Below are 22,621 nucleotides of genomic sequence, written 5' to 3'. Positions count from 1 at the left end.
ACCAGAGAGGAGGAGGAGACCAGGGCTGTGGTGGAGGGGGATGAAAGGAGAAGGGGAGAAAGATTTGGAGAGAGATAGAGGGAAAGAGGGAAGATGGGGGAAAGTGAGATGAACTGGAAGAAAGGGTTGCTAGGGGGACAGTGATGGATGAGTGGGGGAGAGACAGACAGAGAGACAGAAACAGAGACAAAAAAGACACAGGGAGGCAGAGAAAAAGAGAAAAGAGGGGGAGAGAGAAGGGAAGCATAGAGGAAAAAGAAGAAACAGACAGAGAGAGAAAGGAGGAATGGGGGGAGGAAAGAGACAGAGAGAAAGAGAATGCCAGAGAACCGGAGCAGTAAGGAAAGAAGAAAGCAGGGGGATGGGAAAGGAGGCTCTAGGTTTTCTAAGTCCTTCTCACCGGGGAGAAGAGGAAGGGAGGGGATGGGCAGGTTGTGTTCTGAGAAGGAAGAGAGAGAGAGAGAAAGAGAGAGAGAGAGAGAGAGAGAGAGAGAGAGAGAGAGAGAGAGAGAGAGAGAGAGAGAGAGAGACAGACAGACAGACAGACAGAAAAACAAAGATAGAGAGACAGAGATACAGAGAAACAGGAATAAAGAGACAGACAGAGAGAGACAGAGAGAGACAGAGGCAGAGTCAGAGATAGAGAGACAGAGATAAGGAGACAAAGACAGAGAGAAAGAGAGACAGAAAAATAGGAACAGAGAGAGAGAAAGATAGACACAGGCAAACAGACAGACAGACAGACAGACGCGCACGCACACACACACACACACTCTGAGAGACCCAGCTCTGGCCAGCTGTTTCTGCTGGGCTGCCCCCATCCAAGCTGAGTGGGCAGACACAGGACAGAGGGTGACAGGATATTGGCAGCACGTCTTTATGTGTGCCCAGTGTGTCCATTTCTGGGTCCACATACTGGCCTGTGCGCTCCCCTCTAGATCCCCACGGTCTCTCCAGGTGTCTCTCCAGGGTTGCTGCACATGGTGTTGTATGTCTTTGGGGTGTGCCCGTTCCGAGTGTGAGAGTGTGCGTGCTATGGAGAGAGTTTGTATCTACACCTGTCTGTGCCTGGTATACCTCTCTAGCCCCTTAGCTGCCTGCCTCACCTCCTGATCCCACTTTCTCTTACCTACACTTGGCAGCCTTCTTGTGGTCCCCAGTACGTGGGACTGAGGGGAGCAGCCCCTCTCCCTTCAAGACTCGGGGGCTTGAAGAGCTGGGAGGATGTCCAGCTAGAACAGGCCATGTTCAGGATTCCCTTTGCTCCAACTGCTTTCTGCTCCCAGACAAAGCTCCCCACTCAGGAAACCCAAGAGTTTCATCACACATACCCCCTCCTATCCCCTAGTCCTGGCTGAGGTCTGAACCTCTCCAGGGATGCAGGCCCATGCTCCTCTCTCCCAACTCCCTCCTCCATCTCCCCCTTTTCACGGGGAGGATGACAGAGACACAGCCAGGGGCGCCTTATCTGCCTGCTTCAGGCGAGACCCCGAGTAAAGCCATCCATCACTGCCAGCTGCCTGGACGAGCGTAGTCAAGGCGGAGAGGATGGGGAGAGGGAAGGGGAAGGGGATGCCGAGGAGGGGTGTGTGTGTGTGTGTGTGTGTGTGTGTGTGGTGAGGGAAGGGTTGGAAGGGACTGGGGGCTTCTGGGGAAAGGTCAGAGGGCCTGCAAAGGGAGCAGGGGACCCCACTTCTGGAGGGCAAGCCCAGTATGGCATCTGGAGAAAGAATGAAGGCTGTGCCAGGGTTGGGGGTGGGATTGGACCAGTCCAAACCGAGGGGCTGGGGGAAGATGGGACTCAGGCTCCCCTTCACCAAGATGGCTGGTGCCGTCACGCCTGAGGGAGCTGAGCAGCCGGTTGCCTTGGTGACGGGAGGAGAGTACTGCATGCTAATGAGACTGTGGAGACTGTGGAGACTGTGGAGAAGCTGGACAGCGGCAGGGTCCAGGGAGGGGGAAGGGGTGTCAGCTCTGGCCCCATCACCTGCAGACTCACTACCTGCCCCAGCTGGCCAAGGGAATAGGGTGGGACCTGGCGCTCCTGGCTGGGAAGCTGGACGGGAAAAATGGCTATTGGGATTCAGTACCAGGAAACTGGAGGGGAAGGAGCCCAGATAGACCTAGGAGTCAGAGCTGGGGGGCCAGGGAAGGTCACAAAGGTCCCCAAGCAGGACACCAGAGTCTTCTGCTTTATAGGGAAAACCTCCTCCTTCTTCTCCATCCACCCTCACCAGATGGGGCCCTGGGGATGCTGGGCTTCCTGGAAGTCATGAAAAGTCCCCCCGTTCCTGTGGTGGGAATACCTGAGGGAGCCAAGGAATGAGACTGGGGATGTCTGACTTCACCTGCAGTCCTAGGGCCCAGGAAGGGGCAAGTCAGATCAGCCCCAGGAAGAGGGGCAGGGCTGGGGTATAAGACACAGGATCTGTCCAGGGCCCTCTTGAACTAGTCTGTCTGCCCACCTCCTGGCCTCTCATTCCCCAACCCTCCAGGAACCCAGGCATCTTGGTCCTCAGCTCCATCTTGGAAACCCTTGGGGCTCTGTAACCTTGACAAGCTTCGTCCTGGCCCGAGCTCCCCCCGGGCCAACAGCTCATTGCCACAGCAACCGGGATGGTTTCCAAGGGCAACATGGTGCTGCTGGCGAAGTCCCCTCCCACATCTCCCGCCCAGACGTCAGGGTGGTTGGGGTTGGGCGGGGGTGAATGGGGGGAGGAAGGATGGGTAAAGGGTACGAGGAGCTTGTTCAGGAAACGTAGGGTGAAATGAAGGGAGGGGGTCCACATTCCCATTTGGCAAAGCCTGGGGGTGCCACCTGCACTTCTTTTCCAGCTGGCCTTTCTCTCTTTGGGGTCTGTGTGTCCTGGGGTGAATGGGCTGAGCTATTCTCCCCCAGATCTGCTGATGCCCCACTTTAGAAGGATCCTGGAATGTCCCCTTGCTCATCCCTAAGTCAGAAGTGTCTATTTTCTCCTCCACAGCCAGGATATAGCTTTTGGGGTCTCCCCAGAGAGGATCTTGGCAGGGGAAAAGAGGCTAGAGGCTGGAGTCTGACCAGACCACACAATCCTCACCTTGTCCCCACAATTGGTTGGCCCCTAGGCCTCAAGTCGCAAATTGCAAAGGGGCTCAAGTCGCCTGCCTCCCTAGGCCTGAGGTCCCCCTGTGGCAGATGCCATCCCCTCTAGGTCACCCTGGCCAGCTTCCTCCTCCCTGGTTTTCCTAGAACCCAGGCATCCAGGGCCCTGGCATCTGGGGAGTCTAAGCACCCACTATCAACAGCCCTGTGGGACCACAGTCTTGGGGAGGCATCTCCCGAGGGCTCCATATCCCAGGCCCAGAAGTTTTCCCCAGTCCTCCAGAGGAACAGGGCCAAGCGAGGGGGAGCAGCCCCAGCTGCTTGGCCCTCTTCGGAGGGGACAACGCACTCTCTCTCCAGGTGGCTTTTGATCTCTCTGTGTGTTTTATTTTTTCCTCCATCTGAATCGTTTTTTTCTCGTTGACCATTTTTTTTTTCTGTCCGGCTCTCGGAAGAAAAAAAAAAGAAAAAAAAAGAAAAAGGAAAAAAGCATCTTCCCTGCCAAGCTTCTCCTCCTTTTCCTTTTTTTTTTCTCCCCTCGGCAAGAAGAAATAAAGAAACCAAACCCTCCTGTCTCCCCTCACTCCCGCAATAAGCCCTGGCCCCGTTATCCTTTGGTCGCTCCTGGCCCCTTCTCAGCCCTTGTCCTCCTCCTCTTTCTGTGTCTTTCTCTGTCTCTCTGATTTTCTCTGTCACCCTGACTTTTTTGTCTCTTCATCTCTCCATCTCTGTTTGTCTCTGACTCTCTCTCCCTGACTTTGGGTCTCTCTGACCTATGTGAATCTCTCTTTCCTTCTCTGACTCCATCTCTCTCAGTGTCTTCCCGCCTTTCTCTGTCTAGGATTCCATCCCTGACTCTCCTTGATTCTCTGTCTTTCACTTTCTCTTTCTTGACTCCAGGCTCTCTGCCTCTCTTTGTGTCTCTCCCATTCCTTTCCCCCTGCCCTTGGCATCGGGCCCCCCTCCCCGGCTCCCGGGCTGGGGGCCTCTCCCCCCGATGCCTGTCACAAGTTAAAAAGGGTTTTAAATTGTGGCAGCAACAGCTTACCCCCTTCTCTCTGGCCGATTTTGATGACTCGTGTTTTCTGTTTCTTCTTCTCTTTTTTTCCTTTTCTTTCTTATTTTTGTTTTTGTTTTTGTTTCTTCTCTTTATTTCTCTCTCCTTCCCCTTTTCCAAGGTCCGGCTCACCTGACGTTAAACAGTGAAGGTATGAAGTTTTGGTTTGGTTTGGTTTGGATCTGTCCCCCTCGCCCCAAATCCCCTGGATTTTGTTTTGCCCTCCCCTTCCCCCTCACTCCCCTCTCCCCTGTCTGTCTGTCTGTCCGTCTGTTCCTTTCTTTGTTTTGGGGGGCTGGACTGGGGGTGGGGGCTTGTCTCCGTCTGTGCTCCTCCCTCCTCACAGCCCGTCCTCCAGCCCTGCCCTTGCCTCATCCCACCTTGGTTTCTGACATCAGCAGATGTTCAACTCCTGCCGCTGTCTCCAATCATCCCTTCCTCGAGTTTTCCTGGTGGCATTTCTTCGTTTCTCTTCTTGGGTTTTTTGGCGGTTTCTTCTCCCTGCCACTCCTTACCCCTCCCCCCCATCCTCTACCCTTTGTGATTGTGATTTATTTTCCTCTCCCACCTTTCCTGTTCATTCTTTTGTTTCTCAACCTGACTGAAGAGAGAAAGGCATGTATTGGAGCAGAGGAGGGCTGGAGTCCGGCCCCTGCCCATGGCCTGCCTCCTTGGGGCCCTGGGGGTGGGCCAGGGGGCTGAGCACCCCATCCAGGGGCACTCAGCAGTTACCCAAGGCCTTCTACCCTCCTCTAGATAACTGGGGGGAGATGAGGGGTTGGACAAGATGACCCCTAAGGTCCTAGCCAGCTCTCAGCTTTGGGTTTCTCCCCAAACACCCTGAGGCAGGGCGCAGGGATGGCCATCCATATCTGACACATGGGAAACAGGGTCCCACTCTTGCCAGGGAAGTCACGTGACTTTGCTCCAGGTCTCAGACCTCTGGTGGGTGGTGGAGCTGAGACTCATGTATTCTCTAACCTAGGGGAAGGAACTCAATGCAGACCAGAGGCCATTTGGGTGCTTGTTCTCTTGGGTCACTTGCATTCTTGAGGGGGAGGAGGAGAAGGGAGAAAGGAGAAGGGAACTGTGGCATGTGGAATCCAGTGGCCACCCCTGGCCTGCCCATATTCCCACTGTACCAGAAGGCCTGGGAACAGGATTCTGGTGTCCAGGCATCTCAGCTAGTTCCATGGTGTCTGTGTCTCAGATAAGAGGACTGGGGCCCAATCCCCACTGTCCATGACTCGGTTCATTGGGGGCAAACTTCCCTCAAGGCTGGGAAAGGATGCAAATAAGCCCTTAAGCAGTTGTCAGGGATGGTCAGAGAGAGGTGGGAAGGGGGAGTGCCGACTTGGTTTGCATGGCATTGGGCTTAAATCCCGGAAGGGAGCTAGGCCTTGGCAGGTAGACCCAAGGGACACAGTGCCTGGATCTGTGGTGGAGCCACAGGTAGAGGGGGAGAGAGTAAGCCAGCCCTTATGAGTGGTGGGGGCCAGGCAAAGGATTCTTGCCTCCTGCCCTCTCTCCTTCTTTCCCTTGTGCTTGGCTCCAGATTCTGGATATCTGGCCCTCTTGGTCTGTGAGCCCACTCTCTGCTCCTTCAGGTCGGGGTCTTGGAAAGCCTGTCCTAGGATACTCCAGGGAAGGTCTCAGGCTCCATTAGCCCTGAGCTCAGCTTGGGGGCAGGGTCTAGTCAGAGACCTCCTCTTGATGTAGGTTCTTTATATCGACAATGGGGCCCATTTGTTATGATGGGGAGAGGAGGAGCCCTTTGGGGGCTGGGCAGGTGAGCAGGCATCTGCTGCGTGTGTGCACAGTATGGCTTCCTGCCCTTAGCTGGGGTCTTTGACTGCCATTTACTATCAATCAGTCAACATTTATTAAGCCCCTACTATGTGCCCTCAGGCACTGTGCTAAGCACAGAGAACTGTAAAAGAGGCAAAAGACAGTCGCTGCCCACAAGGAACTTACAGTGGAATAGGGGAGATGACAGGGAAATAAATATACAAAATAGGAAGGAAATAGTTGGTGGAGGGGAGCTAGAGGAGAGCCCTTGGTTCAAGCACATACATGTGTCTGAGTGCCAGCCACAGTCCAGCTTACTCCACAAGAGAGAAAGTGGTGACCTCCCATCTCAGTGCTGAGGCAGGCTGCCCCAAATGAGAAGAAACAATTGGGAGCCACCAGCTGAATGTAGTGGGAAGACGAGAGGAGGGACAGAGAAGGCAGAGATTCCAGCAGGTGGAAGGAAGTCAGTCAGGGTGAAGGAACTGGGGGAGCCTGTTTGGGGCAGAAAGCTACTGAAGGTCACAGTGCTACCATGTGCCAGGGCCTTGACAGAGGGTATGGGAGGTGGGGGCACAGAGCTTCCTTCACACTTAGTCTGAGTCTGCCATGGAGTTAGTGGCAATGCCCAGAGAGGGCTCCACCAAGGGTGTGCCAGGTATCCCCAGCTTCTGATGGCCCAGCTCCCTCCTCTCCCCAGCCTCAGCCCCTTTCCAGCCCCAAGGTGATATGGGAAGAAGGCATCTGAACCTGCCTGCCCCCAGGCAGGCGCCCTATGGGCCAGACCCTGGAGAGGACTTCCTGCCTTGGCCCCCCAGGAGCCGTCAGTGCCTGACTCCCCATTTTGTTTCTCCAGTAGGGTCCCTACTGTTCTCTGAGGGGGGGGCCGGTCGAGGAGGAGCCAGCGACGTGCACCAGCCAACGAAAGGTCAGTGACTCCTCCATCTGGTCACCAAAAGGGCTCCTTCCCATCCTTCTAGAGCTGCTTTTCTTCTGGGAAGCCCAGGGGCAGCTGCCCCCAGCTCTTGGTGTGACTCCTCCCCTCCTTTTCTCCTCTTCTCTTCAAACCCTAAAGGCATGTCCCCTGTGCTAGAGAATATGGCAGACTGAATATGACTCCCAATCAAATGGCAGCACCTACTGTGCGCCAGACATGGGAGGGAGAGGAATGTGCCCTGCCCTCGGGTGACTTCCAGTGGAGGTGGGGAGCTGGGGCTGCCCTCCCTTACCAAGGACACTTTTGGTCAGGGATAATTTGGAGATCCATCCCTTCCAGCTCTGGGATGCCCAGTGCTAGGCACAGGATATAGGAAGACGGTAGCTTTAAGGAAGTGTTCTCTTGGAGCTTGGGCTGGGAATGGGGAAGAAGGACAGTGTTGCATAGTGGATAGAACTCAAGACCAGGAGTAGAGAAGACCTGAGTTCAAATTCTACCTTAGACATTTCCTGGCTTTGTGACCCTGGGCAAGAGAGAATGTCTCTCTGCCTCAGTTTACTCTTCTTTGTAATGGTCCTTTCCACTCAAAGTCTGTGACCTCTAGCACACAAAATGGTAATATACGATATTGTGATATTTTGTCCCATATATGATGTAATATAATGAACAAACAGAAAGGTACCCATACTTTTAGGACTGAGGGCTAAGCAGGGAAATGATTGCTTCTCAAGAAGTCAGAGTTCAGCTGCCCTGGAGGAAGCTGTGTTTGAGCTGGACTTTCAAGGATGAGTAGGTACCCAGCAGGAAAGGAGAGGAAGGGAGGGAATTCCAGGCCTACGCAACAGAGTGAGCAAAAGCCCGGGAGGTGGGAGAGTGGAGGCTACCTTGAGGGATAGAGGGCTGTTCACTTAGGCTGCTGGGCTGTCAAGGGGATGACTAGGGAAGGGGGCAGCAGATTAAAGAGTACGAGTTTAACATAATCTGTCACAAGACGAGGGACCAGCCTTGGAGTCAGAAAGGGCCACATGCCCTGATCATTTAACCTTTGAGTGCTCCCAGACAAACTTCTGCATGTGCGGAGGGAGTTTCCTACCTGAATGAAACCATGACCATTTGGGCAGACGTTCTCTCAGTGGGGACTCACCATCCCTCCTGTGAGCTGAGCAGAGCAGGCGCAGAGCCAGGGTCTGAGGGACCTGCCCTCAGAGCTCAGCTCTGACTGCTGGCTGCTAGGTGACCTTGACCGAGTCCCTTCCCAGCGTCTCATCTGAGCCGCAGTAAGGGAACCAGGGCATCTGCACGTGGTCAGCCTGAACACTCTTAGTCTGAGAGGTTAAGCAGTGAGAACATGGGCACACAGCAAGTTAATGACAGAATAGAGATCTGAGCCCAGGCTCAAAGGTCGAAGAAACTTCAGATCGGGGTGCACGGCCGTTCGGGAGCTCTTGAGGGCAGGGACCATTTTTTGTCTTTCTTTTTATTCTCAGAACTTAGACCTAGTATATAGTAGGTGCTTAATAAATGCTCATTGACTGGCTCTGAAGTTATAGGTCCTGGGTTCAAATATTGCCTCTGATGCTTGCTATCTGTGTGACCTCCTCCTTGAGGCTCAGTTTCCTCATCTATAAAATGAACAGATCAGTCTGTTTGGCCTCTGAGGTCCCTTGCATTCTCTATCTATGATCCTGCCATCTGTGGTGTAAAAGGTTGTTTTGGTCCAATCCAATCAGCATTCATTAAGCACCTACTGTGTTTGAAGTGTTGGGCACACAAAGACAGAATAAAAACTATTCAGTCAATCAATATATGTTAATTATTTTGCTATAGATAAGGAAACCAAGGTCTAGAGACATTTAGAAACCTACCTAAGGCTCCCATCTGGTTAATGTTAGAGTTAGGATTTGAACTTTGGTCCTTGGACTCCAAATCTTGTGTTCAGTTCAGGGAATCTCTCCTCCACACCAAGTCATGATCTCTGGGGGAGCTCCTTAGCAGGGGACATTCCTGGTTCCTTAGTGAGTGATTTGGAGGACTATAACTCCCATCATCCTCTGGGGCAGTGGCTGTCACTGGCCCTCTTGATTTCCTGGTCCAGGCTCAGTTTTTGGGGGACAGTAAGTCCCCTCTTTCGTGCCTCGCTCAGAGGCTGATGGGAGCTGGAGTCTCAGCCCTCCTCCCCTGGAGCACCCGAAGATTTAAAGGCTGGCTACAGAAATGGGGGAGGGGTGGTACCCTCGGCCACCTCAAGCTTTCTGGCCTTTAGGCTTCAGGCACCTTGCACTGTCACATCGATGCAATGCCCTTCCTTCTCCTCTCTGCCTTGGTCACTGAATGAGGCCACCCCTCCCCCCTGCCTCCTGAACCCAGCCCTCTTTCCTGGTCCACTGCCCTCCCTCCCCCATCCTCTGTCCATCACATTCACATCCTGTTTCTCTCCGATCTTCAACCTTACCCTCATAGCTCAGAGCTTCCTTTTCGTGGGTTCCTCTTTTGGGTTCCGACTGTTAACCCTGACCCCCAAAACCCAACTCAGAGTCCAGCTGTCGGTCTTTGCTTTTCTATGTTTCTAAGTGACTCTGGGGTCAGCCTGGTGTAGTGGATTTAAATTCAAAGGAGCCTGGGTTGGGTCCTTTTGTGTCCCCTAGGGTCAATGGCTTCCTTTCTCTTGGGCTCAGTCGAGTCTCCCTTTCTGTGAAATGGGGACACAGGCCTCGGTGGTCCCTAAGGTCCCGCCAGTTCAGAATCCCATGGTTCTTTTTCCCCTGGGCACTCAGTCTTGTGCTCAGTCGGCGTCCCTGGTGACAAAGGAGAGGGGGAAGATGGATAGATTTGGACCCCCATCTGGATGGCTGTGTTTCAGCTCAGGGATCTCTGAGCCAGAAAGCAGGCTTTCCGTCCAGGTGATTATAATTGTTGGTGTCCCTCTCTCTGCTCAGTGTCCTCCCCGCCCACCTCCATCCGACCTCAGATGCTCATTCTTTCTGTCTCCCTCGCCTGTCACCCTGTTCTTCCTGACCCATTTTTCCTTTCCTTCCCTGATCCCCCTTTCCCTCCCCTGCCTTCTTCCCTACCTTGCCCCACCCCCACAGGGCAGGGGCACACTCCAGGGCAGCCCAATTTCATCCTCGAGCCCCTCAGCCCTCAGTTCCTTCCATTTTCAGTGGCTAGGGGCAGGTGCCTTGGTTGCTATGGAAACAGTGAGGCCCTGAGGGATGCCCAGACCTTTCCCTGGAGGCCCCTGTCCCCCTTTCCTATCCAATCCTCTTTCCCCCTTTCCTTTTCTGGCCTCCTTTCTCCTTCCTCTCACATTTGCTGTCTCCCATTCTGTGTTCCTCTATTTCTTCTCTCCACCGATCCCCTCCCTTCTTTTCTGCCCAACTATCCCTCTTTCTCCTTCGGTGTCCCCTTTTCTTTTCATCCCTCCCTCAGGTCTGTCTCCTTTCCTCTTTGTCCTGGATTTCCACCATAGCCCTGGGGTTGACAGTGGGGATGGATAGGGATCTCTTAGGAAAACCAGAACCCCACTTGCTTCACCCCCCAGAGCCTCCAGGAACTAGGCTTTGTCAGCTGCAGTGGGTCTCTGTGCCAGCCCCTGGGGTGGCAGCTGGTGCCTTGGCATCCGGGAGGCAGGGAGGACAGAGGCCATGGGCAGCTTGCCCTGCTGGGGGTGGGGGAGGGAGTGGAGAAAGAACATTGGGTGGGTGAGTGGGTGGAGGAGGAAGAATCATAGGAACATAGAATCTGACCTCTAGGGCTTAGAGGCTGTCTCATTTTACAGGGGAGGAAACTGAGGCCTGCTCACAGACTCACATTTATGACAAGAGATGTCCACTTGGTGGTCACTTGTGCCTGGGCAAGGTAGCCTCACATGCAGTATGATTGCTGATGTGGATATCCACAGCATGTAGGTGCCTACAAGTGGCCACCCCTGCCCAAAGGTCTCTGGGTCTGCCTTCTAGCGTCCTGTTCGTCAGTGGTTTTGGAGATCTGGGTTGGAGAAAGGTCATTCTTAGTCAAGAATAGGTAGATAGGAATGTAACCTGTGACATGTGCTGTACCCATGGCACCTCTCTAACCGGTGACGTAGGTACCACCTTCCCAGACCAGCCTCAGCTCCCTTTAAAGCCTATCTCCAATGCCGCCTACAGGAAGCCTCTCTGATTTCTCCAGGTGCCCCTGCTCCCTTCCCCACCTTCTATTGACTTTATATTTATAGTGCTATGCAGTGAAGTAGGTAGAGTCCACTTCGGACTTCAAGTCAGGAAGATTTGAGTTCGAATCCTGTCTCAGGCGCTTCCTAGCTGTGTGACTCAGGTCAACCTCACTTCCTCATCAGTAAAATGGACAGGATAATAGCACCTACCACCTGGGTGGCTGTGAGGATCGAATGAGTTTTATAAAATACTTTGCAAACCCTAAAGCCCTGCAAATGCCGTTGCTGTCACTCAGTCATTTCAGTCATGTCTGACTCTTCCTGATCCCATTTGAGGTTTTCCTGGAAAAGACACTGGAGTGGTTTGTCATTTCCTACTCCAGCTCATTTTACAGATGAAGAAACTGAGGCAAACGGTGAAGTGACTTACTCAGGGCCACACAGCAGCAAGTGATTGAGGCTGGATTTGAATTTATGAAGATGAGTCTTCCTGACTCTAAGCCCAGCACTCTAACCACTGCACCACCCAGCTGTCCCTCTAAATGCTAGCTGTTATGTTTACTACTTGTATGTTGTTTCCCTGATAGATTGTGAACTACTCAAGGACAGGGATGGATTGATTTTGTTTTCTGTCTTTCTACTGGCAGCATCTAGCACAGTACTAAGCCCATAGGTGGGGCTTAATGAATTCTTACTGATTGAGTGGTGTAGTGACTTAAGCTTTGCAAAGTGTCTTATCTCCCCCCTTTATCTCACTTTAGCCTCTCCACAACCCTCTAAGGGAGGTGGTCCAAAAATGATAGTCTCATTTACAGACCAGCAAGCAGGCACAGAGAGGTTAAGCTCCTTACCCAGAGCCACCCAGCAGAGGACAGCCACTTGCCCCAGGTCACCTAGCTAGAACATGGCAGAAGTGGGAGAGGACCCCAGCCTGGGGCCCTGTGTATTGTATTACACTGCCTCCCCATGGAAGCTCCTGGATCCTGCGTTCTTTCCTCCCAGTCTGTCCATCCCCGACCAGGAGGGCTAGTATAGGTCCTGCCAACACAGGCCTTTCTCTGCTGTGGGAGTGAGTGTCATGGTGATCCATTCACCCTCCTCCTAGCACCTCCTTTGTGCACACTCATCCACACCTGCCTGCACATTCTCTCGCTCATATGCTCTGAATTGCCTCATTCTCCTGGATGTGCCCATCTCCCATCCTACTTTGCACCCCAACCCTCTGGATCTGTGTCTGGATGATGAGGACAGGGCTGTGGAGCAAGGAGGAGGACTGCAGGGCCCTGGGAGAGTCTGATGCCCCAAAGCCTCCTGGAAACTGGCCCCAGGCTGAGGGAAGAGATTTCTGCCTTTCTTTGTCCACATGCCTTCACCCTCATGTCTGTCTCATGGCTCTTGGCATCTCCTTTTGAGCCTGTTTCTTCCTCTTTTAAATGAGGGAATTGAACGAAGGGTCCTCCCAGCTGTCATTCCATGTTCTATGTTCTAAGGTCCCTCCTAGGTCTGACATTCTCTACTCTGTGTTCTAAGCCCCTTCCTGGCTCTGACATTCAATGACTGTATGGTGCCCCAATGCAGAGGACCAGTGGGCATGGGGTAGAGTGGTCTCAGGGATTTCCTGGAGCACTCTGCAGGTGTGTGTGGGAGCCCACTCTTTCTCTTGACCCAGCTGAGTGCCCTCTGGGGTGAACAGGCACAGAACTGTACCAGTGCATGAGGGAAGAGTCAGGCAGAGCCATCCATACCTCAAAGAGAGGGGAGGCTGCCACTGAGTGTGTATGGGCAGGGCCTGGGCCAGGGGTGCTCTTCTCTCCTGACTAGGTTGGCAATAACCTCCCCACCATGGGCTCATTTCTCCCTTGTCCCAGTGACCTGAATGAACTTAACCACATCTGGGGGGAGATGTAGGAAGGCCAGGTAGCTCACTGATGATGGTAGGGCCAATTGGCAGCCCTGAGCTTTGAGAATAGGCAGGAAACTTGGAGGAGGTGGGTATCCGATGGGATGATGGCGTGGGGCCACAGGGATGGGGATGGAGATCAGATTCCCAGAGTTCTAGATGGAAATCAGGATGCATGGATCCCAGGAGGAAATCCTGAGGAGCAAACTTGGAGCAAGGAGAATGAATGTAAGGAGATAGAGAGAAAAGCTTGGTAACAATTGGAGCTGACTGATGGTGGAATGGACTGGTGGTGAACTCCCCATCATCACAAATGTCCCAGGGGACAATGGAGGAACACTGGCCAGGGATGGGGGAGGGGGATTCTAGTTGACCTTTGAGCTTTGTCTGGACTCTGTGGCTGGAGGGTGGGCAGAGGGGAGCTTGACCCCTCTAGCTAACCCACAGCCCCACTCTCTGCAGGAAAGGAGGAGTTTGTGGCAACCTTCAAAGGTAACGAGTTCTTCTGCTATGACCTGTCCCACAACCCGATCCAGAGCAGCACGGACGAGATCACGCTGGCCTTCCGAACCTTGCAAAGGAACGGCCTCATGCTGCACACGGGCAAGTCGGCTGATTACGTCAACCTGTCCCTCAAGTCCGGTGCCGTCTGGCTTGTCATCAACCTCGGATCCGGTGCCTTCGAGGCCCTGGTGGAACCCGTCAATGGCAAGTTCAACGACAATGCCTGGCACGACGTCCGGGTCACCCGAAACCTGCGCCAGGTAGGGGGTGCAGGGGAGGGGAGCCCACAGGGAGCTGGCAAGGGCAGGGGAGGGCGGCAGGGCCTTGGGAGCCACAGGCTCAGGGCTGGGGAAAGGTGGACATGAAGGAGTCTGGGAGTCTTGGCTGTGCCAGGGGAGCCTGAGGTTTGGGATGAGGTCTTTGACCTGAAAAGGGTGGGAAGGTCAGAGGGGAAAGGGAGAAGGAGAGAAAGGCCAGCTGTGTCCTGGGGGCTGGAAGGGTGTGGGGATGGAAGGAATGAAGCTGGCACTTGGGCCAGGACCAGAGTGGCAGCACAGGGAAGAGTCAGAGTAGGGAGAAGTTTCCTCTCCCAAGACTCCCCTGAAAGCACACCCCTTATCAACTGGGTCCCATCCTAGCCTCCTGCCCAGAAAGGTGGGCTTCAGGAACCCTGACAATACAGCACTTCCAAGGCTTTGTTTCCTATGGCAGCTTGGGGAGAAGATGGCCATTCTTGTCTGACCCCTTGTTGGCACTGATTCCTCTTTCCTAGGGTGGGGTATCTCTGGCCCTTCTTGCTCTTCTTGCACCACAAGCTGGCCCCTGTCCTCTGCCCCAACGCCTCTTCTCTGACTGAAGTCTGTGATCACTGTCTGTCTGTACTCAGGGACATTTAGCTCCCACTTTTTTCAGCTTTTCTCATCCACAATAGCACTCCTCTGCTACCTGGTCCAACCCTGGGCAGAGGTCCTGGGGGCCTATCAGTCTATTAGTCTGTTACCTTGTGGCTGCCTCATAGACATCTCTGCCCCACTATTCTCTCTCTTCCTCAGCATCATCTCCTTTGTCGTCTGTGTCTTATGGGTTGGCATCGTCCTGGCAACTGCCAGGTAGAATCTTGCTTCACCTCCTCTCAGCTGACTCTGGAACTCTGTTCCTGGGTCCCAAGTCTGCCTGACCTCCTCTCCAACTGAGTTAGCACCATCAGTTAATGGACTAACATGGGTGGGTAGGGGGCTGCTCACTTAGCACTTTTCGCATTGACTTTTAGCTGGACGTCTTTTCTGACACTGTTGAATTCAGGGTGTGCCAGCCCCTCTTACTGCAATCCTCTGCTATCTGGAGTGAGGGGCCATACTTGTTGGGCTATCATCTATCCAGCTTCTGTCCCCGCCACCTGTCCCTGGTCAGATTAGCAGGTAGGGTAAGGCATACCTGACCCTCTTACTCTTTGGGTGACCCTTTCGCTCTTTGTAGATGGGGCTTTCTCTTAGTAGTGTCTGTCTTACTTAGAGACTCCCTTTTGGGGCCTGATCTTTTCAGGCTCCTGCTTCTTGGCTTTTCCCTGAACCTTGATGCCTCCATGATGCTTCTCCACCACCTGTTACTTGGGCTCCACCCCAGGAAGAACTTAATCATTTTGTCAGTCAACATTTACTGAGTTTCAATGACCACACAGCTCAATCAGGTTTGGAGATGAAAGGGACATTAGAGACAAACTAGGTCTGGGGATTGAGAATTGGAAGGGGCCTCAGAGGCTCCTGGGGTGCCAGAAGGGACATTGGAGGCCATCTAATCTAACCCTCTCATTTTACAGACCAGGAAACAGAGGCAGAGAGGTGAGGTAGAGCTGAGATTTGAACCCATGCTCCTTACCCCTGTTTGACTGTGAGGCCCAGAGAGAGATATGTCTTAACCAGCCAAAATGAATCCAGATCCCTTGACTTCATAGGCAGTGTTCTTCCCTCCATATTTCTGCTGTTTCCTGTGGAATTTGAGGGCTGGAAGGGCCTTCTTAGAGAGGAGCTAATCTAGACCTGGATGATACCCCAGGATTGGGGAAAGGGAAAAGCCTGGGGGGGGGTGGGAGAAGAGAAGAGGTGATGAGTCCCAAAATAGAAGCAGGAGGGGGGGCAGCTCTGCGTCCCTAGCTGGGGGTCATGGGACCAGGTTTCCTCTGGGGCCAGGCAAGAAGAGAGTGACGCAGAGTGATGAATGACACCAGCTGCTGGCCTGGTTGAGTGGGTGGCTAGGGGCCAAGGACACTTTGTCGAGTGAATTCCAAGTTTTTCCCCCAAGTGCTTGGCACAGCCAATGGGGTGAGAGCCGGCCCGACCTCAGCAACAACAACCCAGAGACATTCTCTTCTCCTGGAGGAGGTGGCCAGGGAGCCATGGAGAGGCCAGAAGGCCAGGCAGCAGGAGGGAGAGGGGAGAAAGCACGACCTTGGGAGAATTCGTCCGGATGGGATGGTCAGCCCTGGAATCATAACAAGGCTGTGAGAAATAGCCCTGAGTGCCAGGGGACGCCCCCCCCCCCCCCCATCCCCAAGACTGAGATGGCCAAAGCCCCCTCCATTTATCTGACAGCTGATCACCATCAGGGTGGATTCTCGGAGGCCTATTTTTATTTTGAGACCTGCTTCCTCCCCCTGCCCAGTGGGCTCCTGCCATGGCCCAGCTCAGTGAGTGCGTGCTCCTTTTGACGCTGGCCAGAGAGCTTGCTTTAACGTTCGCCAGAGCTAATTTTAACATTAGCCAGAGAGCTCATTTTAATGCTAGCCAGAGCCAAATTAGGAAGGCAATTCAGCTACCAAAACATCCCCTCATTCATTAGTATCATGTGACAGCCTCTGGGGGCATGATTGGAGGGGGAGTGCAGGGATTGAGAGTTGCTAGGACCCCAGAGGAATGGGCCCTCCTTTCATCAGGATCCAACCCCCAGGCCCTGAGGCCGCCATGATGGAGGCCATGCCAATGCTCAATCCAATCCAATTCAATACATGTTTATTAAAAGCCTGCTCTATTCAGGCCATGTGCAAGGCCCATGGGAGATCCAGAGTTTAGATATGGCCCAATCCCTGCCCTTGGGGAGCTAGCTAACTGTCTAATAGAGAGATAAGAGCTATAGACAGATAACTGTGATTTAAAGTGGGTGATGAGGGGGAAGGAGAGGAGCTAGGGGAGAACAGAGAGCCAAGCTGATCTCCAAGCCAGGAGGACCTGGGTTCAGGGCTTCCTGCTGGCACCTCTTATGCTCTGGCCCCTTCCTCTGGGCTGCTTTCCATTTACACTCTGTCTATCTTGTATCTGCCTTACTCTTTGCATGTGGTCTACCCCATGAGAGGTGATCTTTTTGAGAGCAGGGACCATGTTAAAAGCCTTCCTAGCCTAGCAGAGTTTCTAGCCCATAGTAAGTGCTTAATAAATGCCTGTTAACCAATGAATATGCTGCAGAGAAGGGACAGTTAGGTAGTGCATTGGTTAGAGTGCTGGACTTGGATCCAGGAAGTTCAAATCCTGTCTCAGACATAACCACTCAATTTTAGTTCCTTCATCTGAGACTGCTAGGTGGAGCAATGGATAGTGAGCTGGACCTCGAGGCAGATCTGAGTTCAAATCAGGACTCAAGACATTTACTAGCTTGGAGGAGTCACTTAACCTCTGTCTGCTTTGATTCCCTCATCTGTAAAATGGGGATAATAATAGCAACTACCTTACAGAGCTGTGGGAATTAAGTGGGACAATATTTGCAAAGTGCTTTGTAACTTAAAGTACTGTATATAAATGCCTTTGTTGGTCTGTCCTGAACAGCTCTCGGTGATCCCATTTTGGGATTTTCTTGGCAAAGATACTGGAGCAGTTTGCCATTTCCTTCTTCAGCTTATTTTACAGATGAGGAAACTAAGGCAAATGGGATTAAGTGATTTTATGTGTGTTCATCCTTCGTTGCTGAAGGCCAAGCCATCAGAGAAATGATGACATGACTTGCACTTGACTTTGTTTTGAGTGAGGGAGGGCTGTGCAGGTCACCAGCCTCACTTCTCCTCCAGAGCCATCTGAATCCAGTGACCTGATACTCATCAGGATGACTGGAGATGACCCAGGATGAGGCAATTGGGGTTAAGTGACTTGCCCAAGGTCACACAGCTAGTGAGTGTCAAGAGTCTGAGGTGAGTTTTGAATTCAGGTCCTCCTGACTTCTGCACTGGTGCTCTATCCACTTCACCACCACACAGCTAGTGAATGTCTGAGGCCAAACTGGAACTCAGGAAGATGCGTCTTTCAGACTCCAGGTCCAGTGCTCTATCCACTGCGCCATATGCTAGTTCTCACCTGGGAGCTGCCTATAACAATGAAATCGCAAGTCAAGTCTCTGAGCCTATCCTCCAATCATTCTTATCCCTCCTCTCCCACAAGAGTCTGAGGAAGAGAGAACTTTGTAAGCCTTAAGAACAGTATAAGAACTAAAATTGTTCTCACTTTGATTCTGACTGAGAATCCTGCCATTGTCACCACATCCTTATTAAGTTCATCCGTGTGGGGCACAAGGTAGGGGAGAGATAATTATTTTATCAAGTTTTGATAAGATCATGTCTATTTCCTGCCCTCATAGAGCTCCCAGTCTAGGACAGAGATGGGAAGTAGAGTATATCCCATGAGGCATCCAGGATGGGGGCTGCTTTGGAATTAGGACTTAGGGAGTCCCAAGGCCAGAGGATTTGAAATAGGAAGAGGGTGCCTTGAGAGGACAGGTTCCATTTCCAGCTTTCATTTCTCCAGGAGGATGTCTAGTGGGCAAATTAGCTCATATTTTTATGGTGCTCTAAAGTCACAAGAATTTCTTCTCTGGGCCTCAGTTTTCACCTCTATACAAGGAGAGGCTGAGCTAGATAATGTCTAAGACCTCTTTGAACCTCATGTCCTGTATTTGAGCCTTGATTAATCTTCCTTCCATTGAACAGAGTCAGTGACTGCCAAGTTATGCCAACATGCCTCTGAAATCAATCAATCAATCAATCAGTCAGTTAGCAAGCATTTAGGAAGCCACTACAGAGTGCCAAGTGTAGGTGCTTTGTAGGCCACTGGGTATACAGAGACTGCTCAAAGGAGCAGGGGCTTTGGTTGGTCCAACCTGCTATACCCTGGTCAATAGAAATTCCTGGAGACGTGACCTGCCTGAGAGGGGGGCCATGCTTGCTCACCTAGACATTAGTCTCTGTGGTGAGGTCCAGTCCAGCTTTTAGGGGGGCTCCTGATCTTTCTGACATTCATAAAGAGACATCAGAAGCTGCTAGGCTACCCAGGGGATAGACTGTTGGACCTGAAATCAAGATTTGAGTTCAAATCTGGCCTCAGACACTTATTAATGATATGACCCTGGGCAAGTCATTTAACCTCTGTCTGCCTCAATTTCCTCAGTTATAAAGTGGGAATAATAATATGAGAGTAATAACATCTTCCTATCAGAGTTAGTGTTGGGATCCGGAGATAATATTTGCCAAGTGCTTTACAAAAATTGATATGACATAAATGCGATGATAATGATATCCAAACCCCAGAGTACTTTTAAGATTTCCTCCTATGCCTAAATCTACCACCTCTTGGAGATGACTGGTATCACTGTTCTTCTTTCCATGGGATCAAAGAATCTGAGACTTGGAAGAGACTTAGAAGTGAAAGCAAACTTTAATATCATCTATGCCAACCATGAGGAAGCTAAGGCTTGAGAGCAGGGAAGGGGCTTGCCCCACTCAGATTCTAAGGAGGCAGAGCTAGAATTTTCACCTGGGTCTTTTGACCCAACTACAGTGTTTTTTTCCATTCTAATTCCAGCACAGTGGAGATTGTGCTGAGTTTGTAGTCAGATGACATGAGTTCAAATCCTGGCTTTACATTTGCCACTTGTGTGACTTTGGGCACTCCCTTGACTTCCCTGAATGCCTCTGTAAAATGAGGGTTTGGACCAGGTAGCCTCTGAGGGCTGTTTTGGCTCTCTGTGATTCGTGTTTAGGCAGAATCTCTCTTCCAACCTTCCTGAGTGCTTACCAGCCTCTGCTGAAAGCTCTCTGACCTAAAAACTTGCCTTCGTCAAGTTTCAGAGGGGATTCTCCTCCTCTTGGTACTCCAGAACAGTTCCATGGTGAGTAGCTTTGTCTAGTCCTCGAATGATTTTACACATGCCAGTCACCTCCCTCCTCAGTCTTCTCTTTTCTGACCTAAGACTCCTGTTCTCCTGGCTTTTGAATCTTAGCAATCAGACTCATCTCATACTCCCCCCAATCATTATTCAGGAGCTGTTTTCTCAGTCCCATCCCATTTCCCTCTAGCCCTGATGTAGGGCCTCATCTGGCTGTCTACTGCCTCTTCCTACCTTCCTCCTCTCCTCCTTTAGCCCTTCCCCCATCCCTCTTGTCCTGGCACATTCAGCCTCCCAGGAATCAAGAGCATTCAAAGATGGAAATACTCATGTCCTTGGTTTATGGCACCTCCCCCGATAGAGTGTGGAATCTGGGCTGGGAGGGGATTATTCACACCCTTCCCAAAGGAATTTTAATCATCGGGAGCCCTGAGAGGGTTTTGTTGAAACTCACTCTTACCTCCCACCCAGTACTGCAGTGCAGACCACATACAGGCTTATCAGTGATGCTCCAGTCTCTGGGTTTTGCCTTGGCAGGAGTGTTTTCTGCTTGGACTGCCTCTCATTCTTCCACTTGAGGTTGGGATACGAGTCAGAGTTGGGAATAGCCTTAGAGCCCAGAATGCCACAGCCAGGAAGAGAAAGGGGACTTAGAGATCCAATCCTTTCTTTACAGAAGGGGAAATTGAGATTCAAAGACTGGAAGTAATCACCCATGATTAACTAGAAGCAAATTGGTGGCAGTGCCAACCTCAGCCCCTAAGTTTCTGCCTTCTTAGGCCAGTCTCTGGCGCTATTTTTCTTCTCATTCTCTTTCTTAGTCTTGAACCCCCTTTGTGCAAGCTGGTCAAACCTGTTGTCTGCCTCCATGTTACTCTTGGATTAGCACAATTGGTCCTGATGGTTACCAGGGGCTGGAATTTTGGCCATGAGACCCATCCCATGGGACTGATGGATCAACATTCCATCCTTACTAGCAGTTCAAGGGCCTCGCAGCTAAATCCTTCATGCTCTCAAGGAGTAGCCTCTTCACTTAAAGCCTTGCTTCTCCCACAGTACTTCCATTTTTCCTCTTGCCAGGTTCCACGTTGCCCTGACCGTTGAGCTTCCCATCCCTTTGCTCATAGAAGATACTTGAATAATTACTTGTTGAATTGTATTTCTTAGAGTGGAGTCTTCTCCCATATTCAGAGATGCTCAGAACACTTGCTGATTAATATTAGTGATTTAGAACTCCTCCCCGTTACTAAGTATGGAATCCCAACACTGGTAATTTCATGGGGGCCTTCACCATTGTCTGCCCGAATTAGTACTGTGTCTGTTAGTTTTGCCAACATTCTTCCTAATGGGCCTGCCCCTTTAATGCCACTCATTATCTAGCTGCCTTATCACTGAAGGTTCCCCACATTGTTTAGTGCCCTGTCTATCATCTCTGCTGCCCCAGTGTTTCCTTCTCCTTACGTCCTTGGCTCCCAAGTCCAGGGTCATTCTCTAAAGGGATCATGGAGAGAAAGGGACTCATGTCCCACCTAGAGCCATGGGGTAGGAGGATGTGATTTGACTAATCCTCATTGCTAAGGGATCCAGAGAAAAAGAGAGTTTGTGGAAAGCAGCCAGGCCTATGGGTGGGTATTCATGAAACATGGGAGGCTAGAGAGAATGTTGGTTGTGGAAAGAGGTATGTGGGTCTGTAGGTGTAGATGGAAGCAGGGAGATTGAACGATGGGGTAAATTGGGTGGTTTTATTTTTCAGAGGATGATGGGGAAGGGTCATTTACAGGGAAGTCACTATTCAGAAGGATGAGAGGGAATATTGTTGGTGGAAAGAATCATGGGAACCTTTGGGAAATGGTGGGGCCCTGAAGAAGTAAATGAGGGCAGGGAGGATGAGATTTGGTTATTTGGGGGATCAGAGTGGGAGGGGGAGGGCTTGAAATAATTGGAAATTATTGGGAAAATGTCCCCTTCCAACTGTACTTGGAAAAGTGGTATCCTAATTCTCACAATGATTCACTCTTCCTCTTCCATTCTTGGTGAAGAGAAGGGACCAAAATGAGAGGAGCTGGGGGGACCCTCATGCCTCCTTGAATTCCTATCCCCAAGCCTCGCCCACAGAACACAGAATCTCCTTTCCCCACTATTTTGCTTTGGAACATTCTCTGTTTCCCCAAATAAAACAGTTTCACATCCCTACCAGCCAGTTGGTTTTCAAGGAGCTATTGACTGCCAGCCCACAACCAATCAGCTAGCTGGATGGTCACCAAACAACTCATTGTCCAAGACCCCAGCAGGCCACTGGTCAACTAATTGGCCAACCCCAACCAGCTCTTTGAATCTGGAAGCCATCTGGTGGCCTCTAAGCCCATAAGCCCACCAATCAACTGCCCAATCCAATAGATCATCCCTCTCTCACATCCCTCTCCTCTCCCCTCCCTTCCCCTAACCCCTAACCCCCACCCCGTGACATTTCAGCTGACAGGATTTACTAATACTGCATAGTTAGGTTTGCTTCTTAACCACCCTGCCTTCCCCCCCACCTCCCTCAACCCTCTCTGTTGGACAACCCCGTTACCAACTTGTGTGTGTTACTAACACGCTTACAACCTGGTGTGGGGGGCGGGGGCAGGGCTAGGGCTGGGCGGGTGGGGCTGAAGGGGTGGGAGGATGGGGGTGGAAAACCGAACTAACCTTTTGTCTCATCTATGGAATGTTGGCCATTGTTTAGTCCTTGGTTTCTCAGTCCTGATTCTTTTCTTGTTTCTTCCTCTACTAACCAAGATCTCTAACCTATTCCCCCTTTTCTGCAGACGGCTCTCCGGGGAAAGGGATTGAGGGCATGGAAAAGGGGATCCATGACTGGGGGGGGGGGGGCGGCGGGGGGAAGAAAGGAAGAAGCAGAAGGGGGACATGAGGGGGTCAAGCTCCTCCTTGTTTTCTTTGTTGCCCCCCTCAGAACTTTGATTTTTTTCTAAATCTTAAAAATTTTCAGCTGATTCCCAGGGTGGGAGGGCCCGAGGGAACAACCAAATATATAGAGATATATATTTCTCCTCCTTTCTTGA

At 51.7% G+C, this 22,621-nt stretch overlaps 1 protein-coding gene across 17 annotated transcripts in view; it reads left to right on the top strand.

Moving 5' to 3' along the window:
* Window positions 1–22,621, top strand: part of NRXN2 (neurexin 2) — a 170,456-nt gene that overhangs the window by 31,108 nt on the left and 116,727 nt on the right. For 7 of the 17 annotated variants that reach the window (XM_072638995.1, XM_072638990.1, XM_072638988.1 and 4 more), the window contains exons 4-6: window positions 4,261–4,290; window positions 6,784–6,855; window positions 13,380–13,681. In XM_072638995.1, coding sequence (XP_072495096.1) covers window positions 4,261–4,290; window positions 6,784–6,855; window positions 13,380–13,681 — 404 coding nt within the window. The remainder of the gene's footprint in view (window positions 1–4,260; window positions 4,291–6,783; window positions 6,856–13,379; window positions 13,682–22,621) is intronic. The other 10 variants (XM_072638998.1, XM_072638997.1, XM_072639001.1 and 7 more) reach the window with 4 other exon arrangements.

Source organism: Notamacropus eugenii, chromosome 2, assembly GCF_028372415.1.
Source record: "Notamacropus eugenii isolate mMacEug1 chromosome 2, mMacEug1.pri_v2, whole genome shotgun sequence".
Lineage (NCBI taxonomy): Eukaryota > Metazoa > Chordata > Mammalia > Diprotodontia > Macropodidae > Notamacropus > Notamacropus eugenii.
Note: the sequence above shows the minus strand (reverse complement) of the source record. Positions and strands in the feature narration are given on the sequence as shown.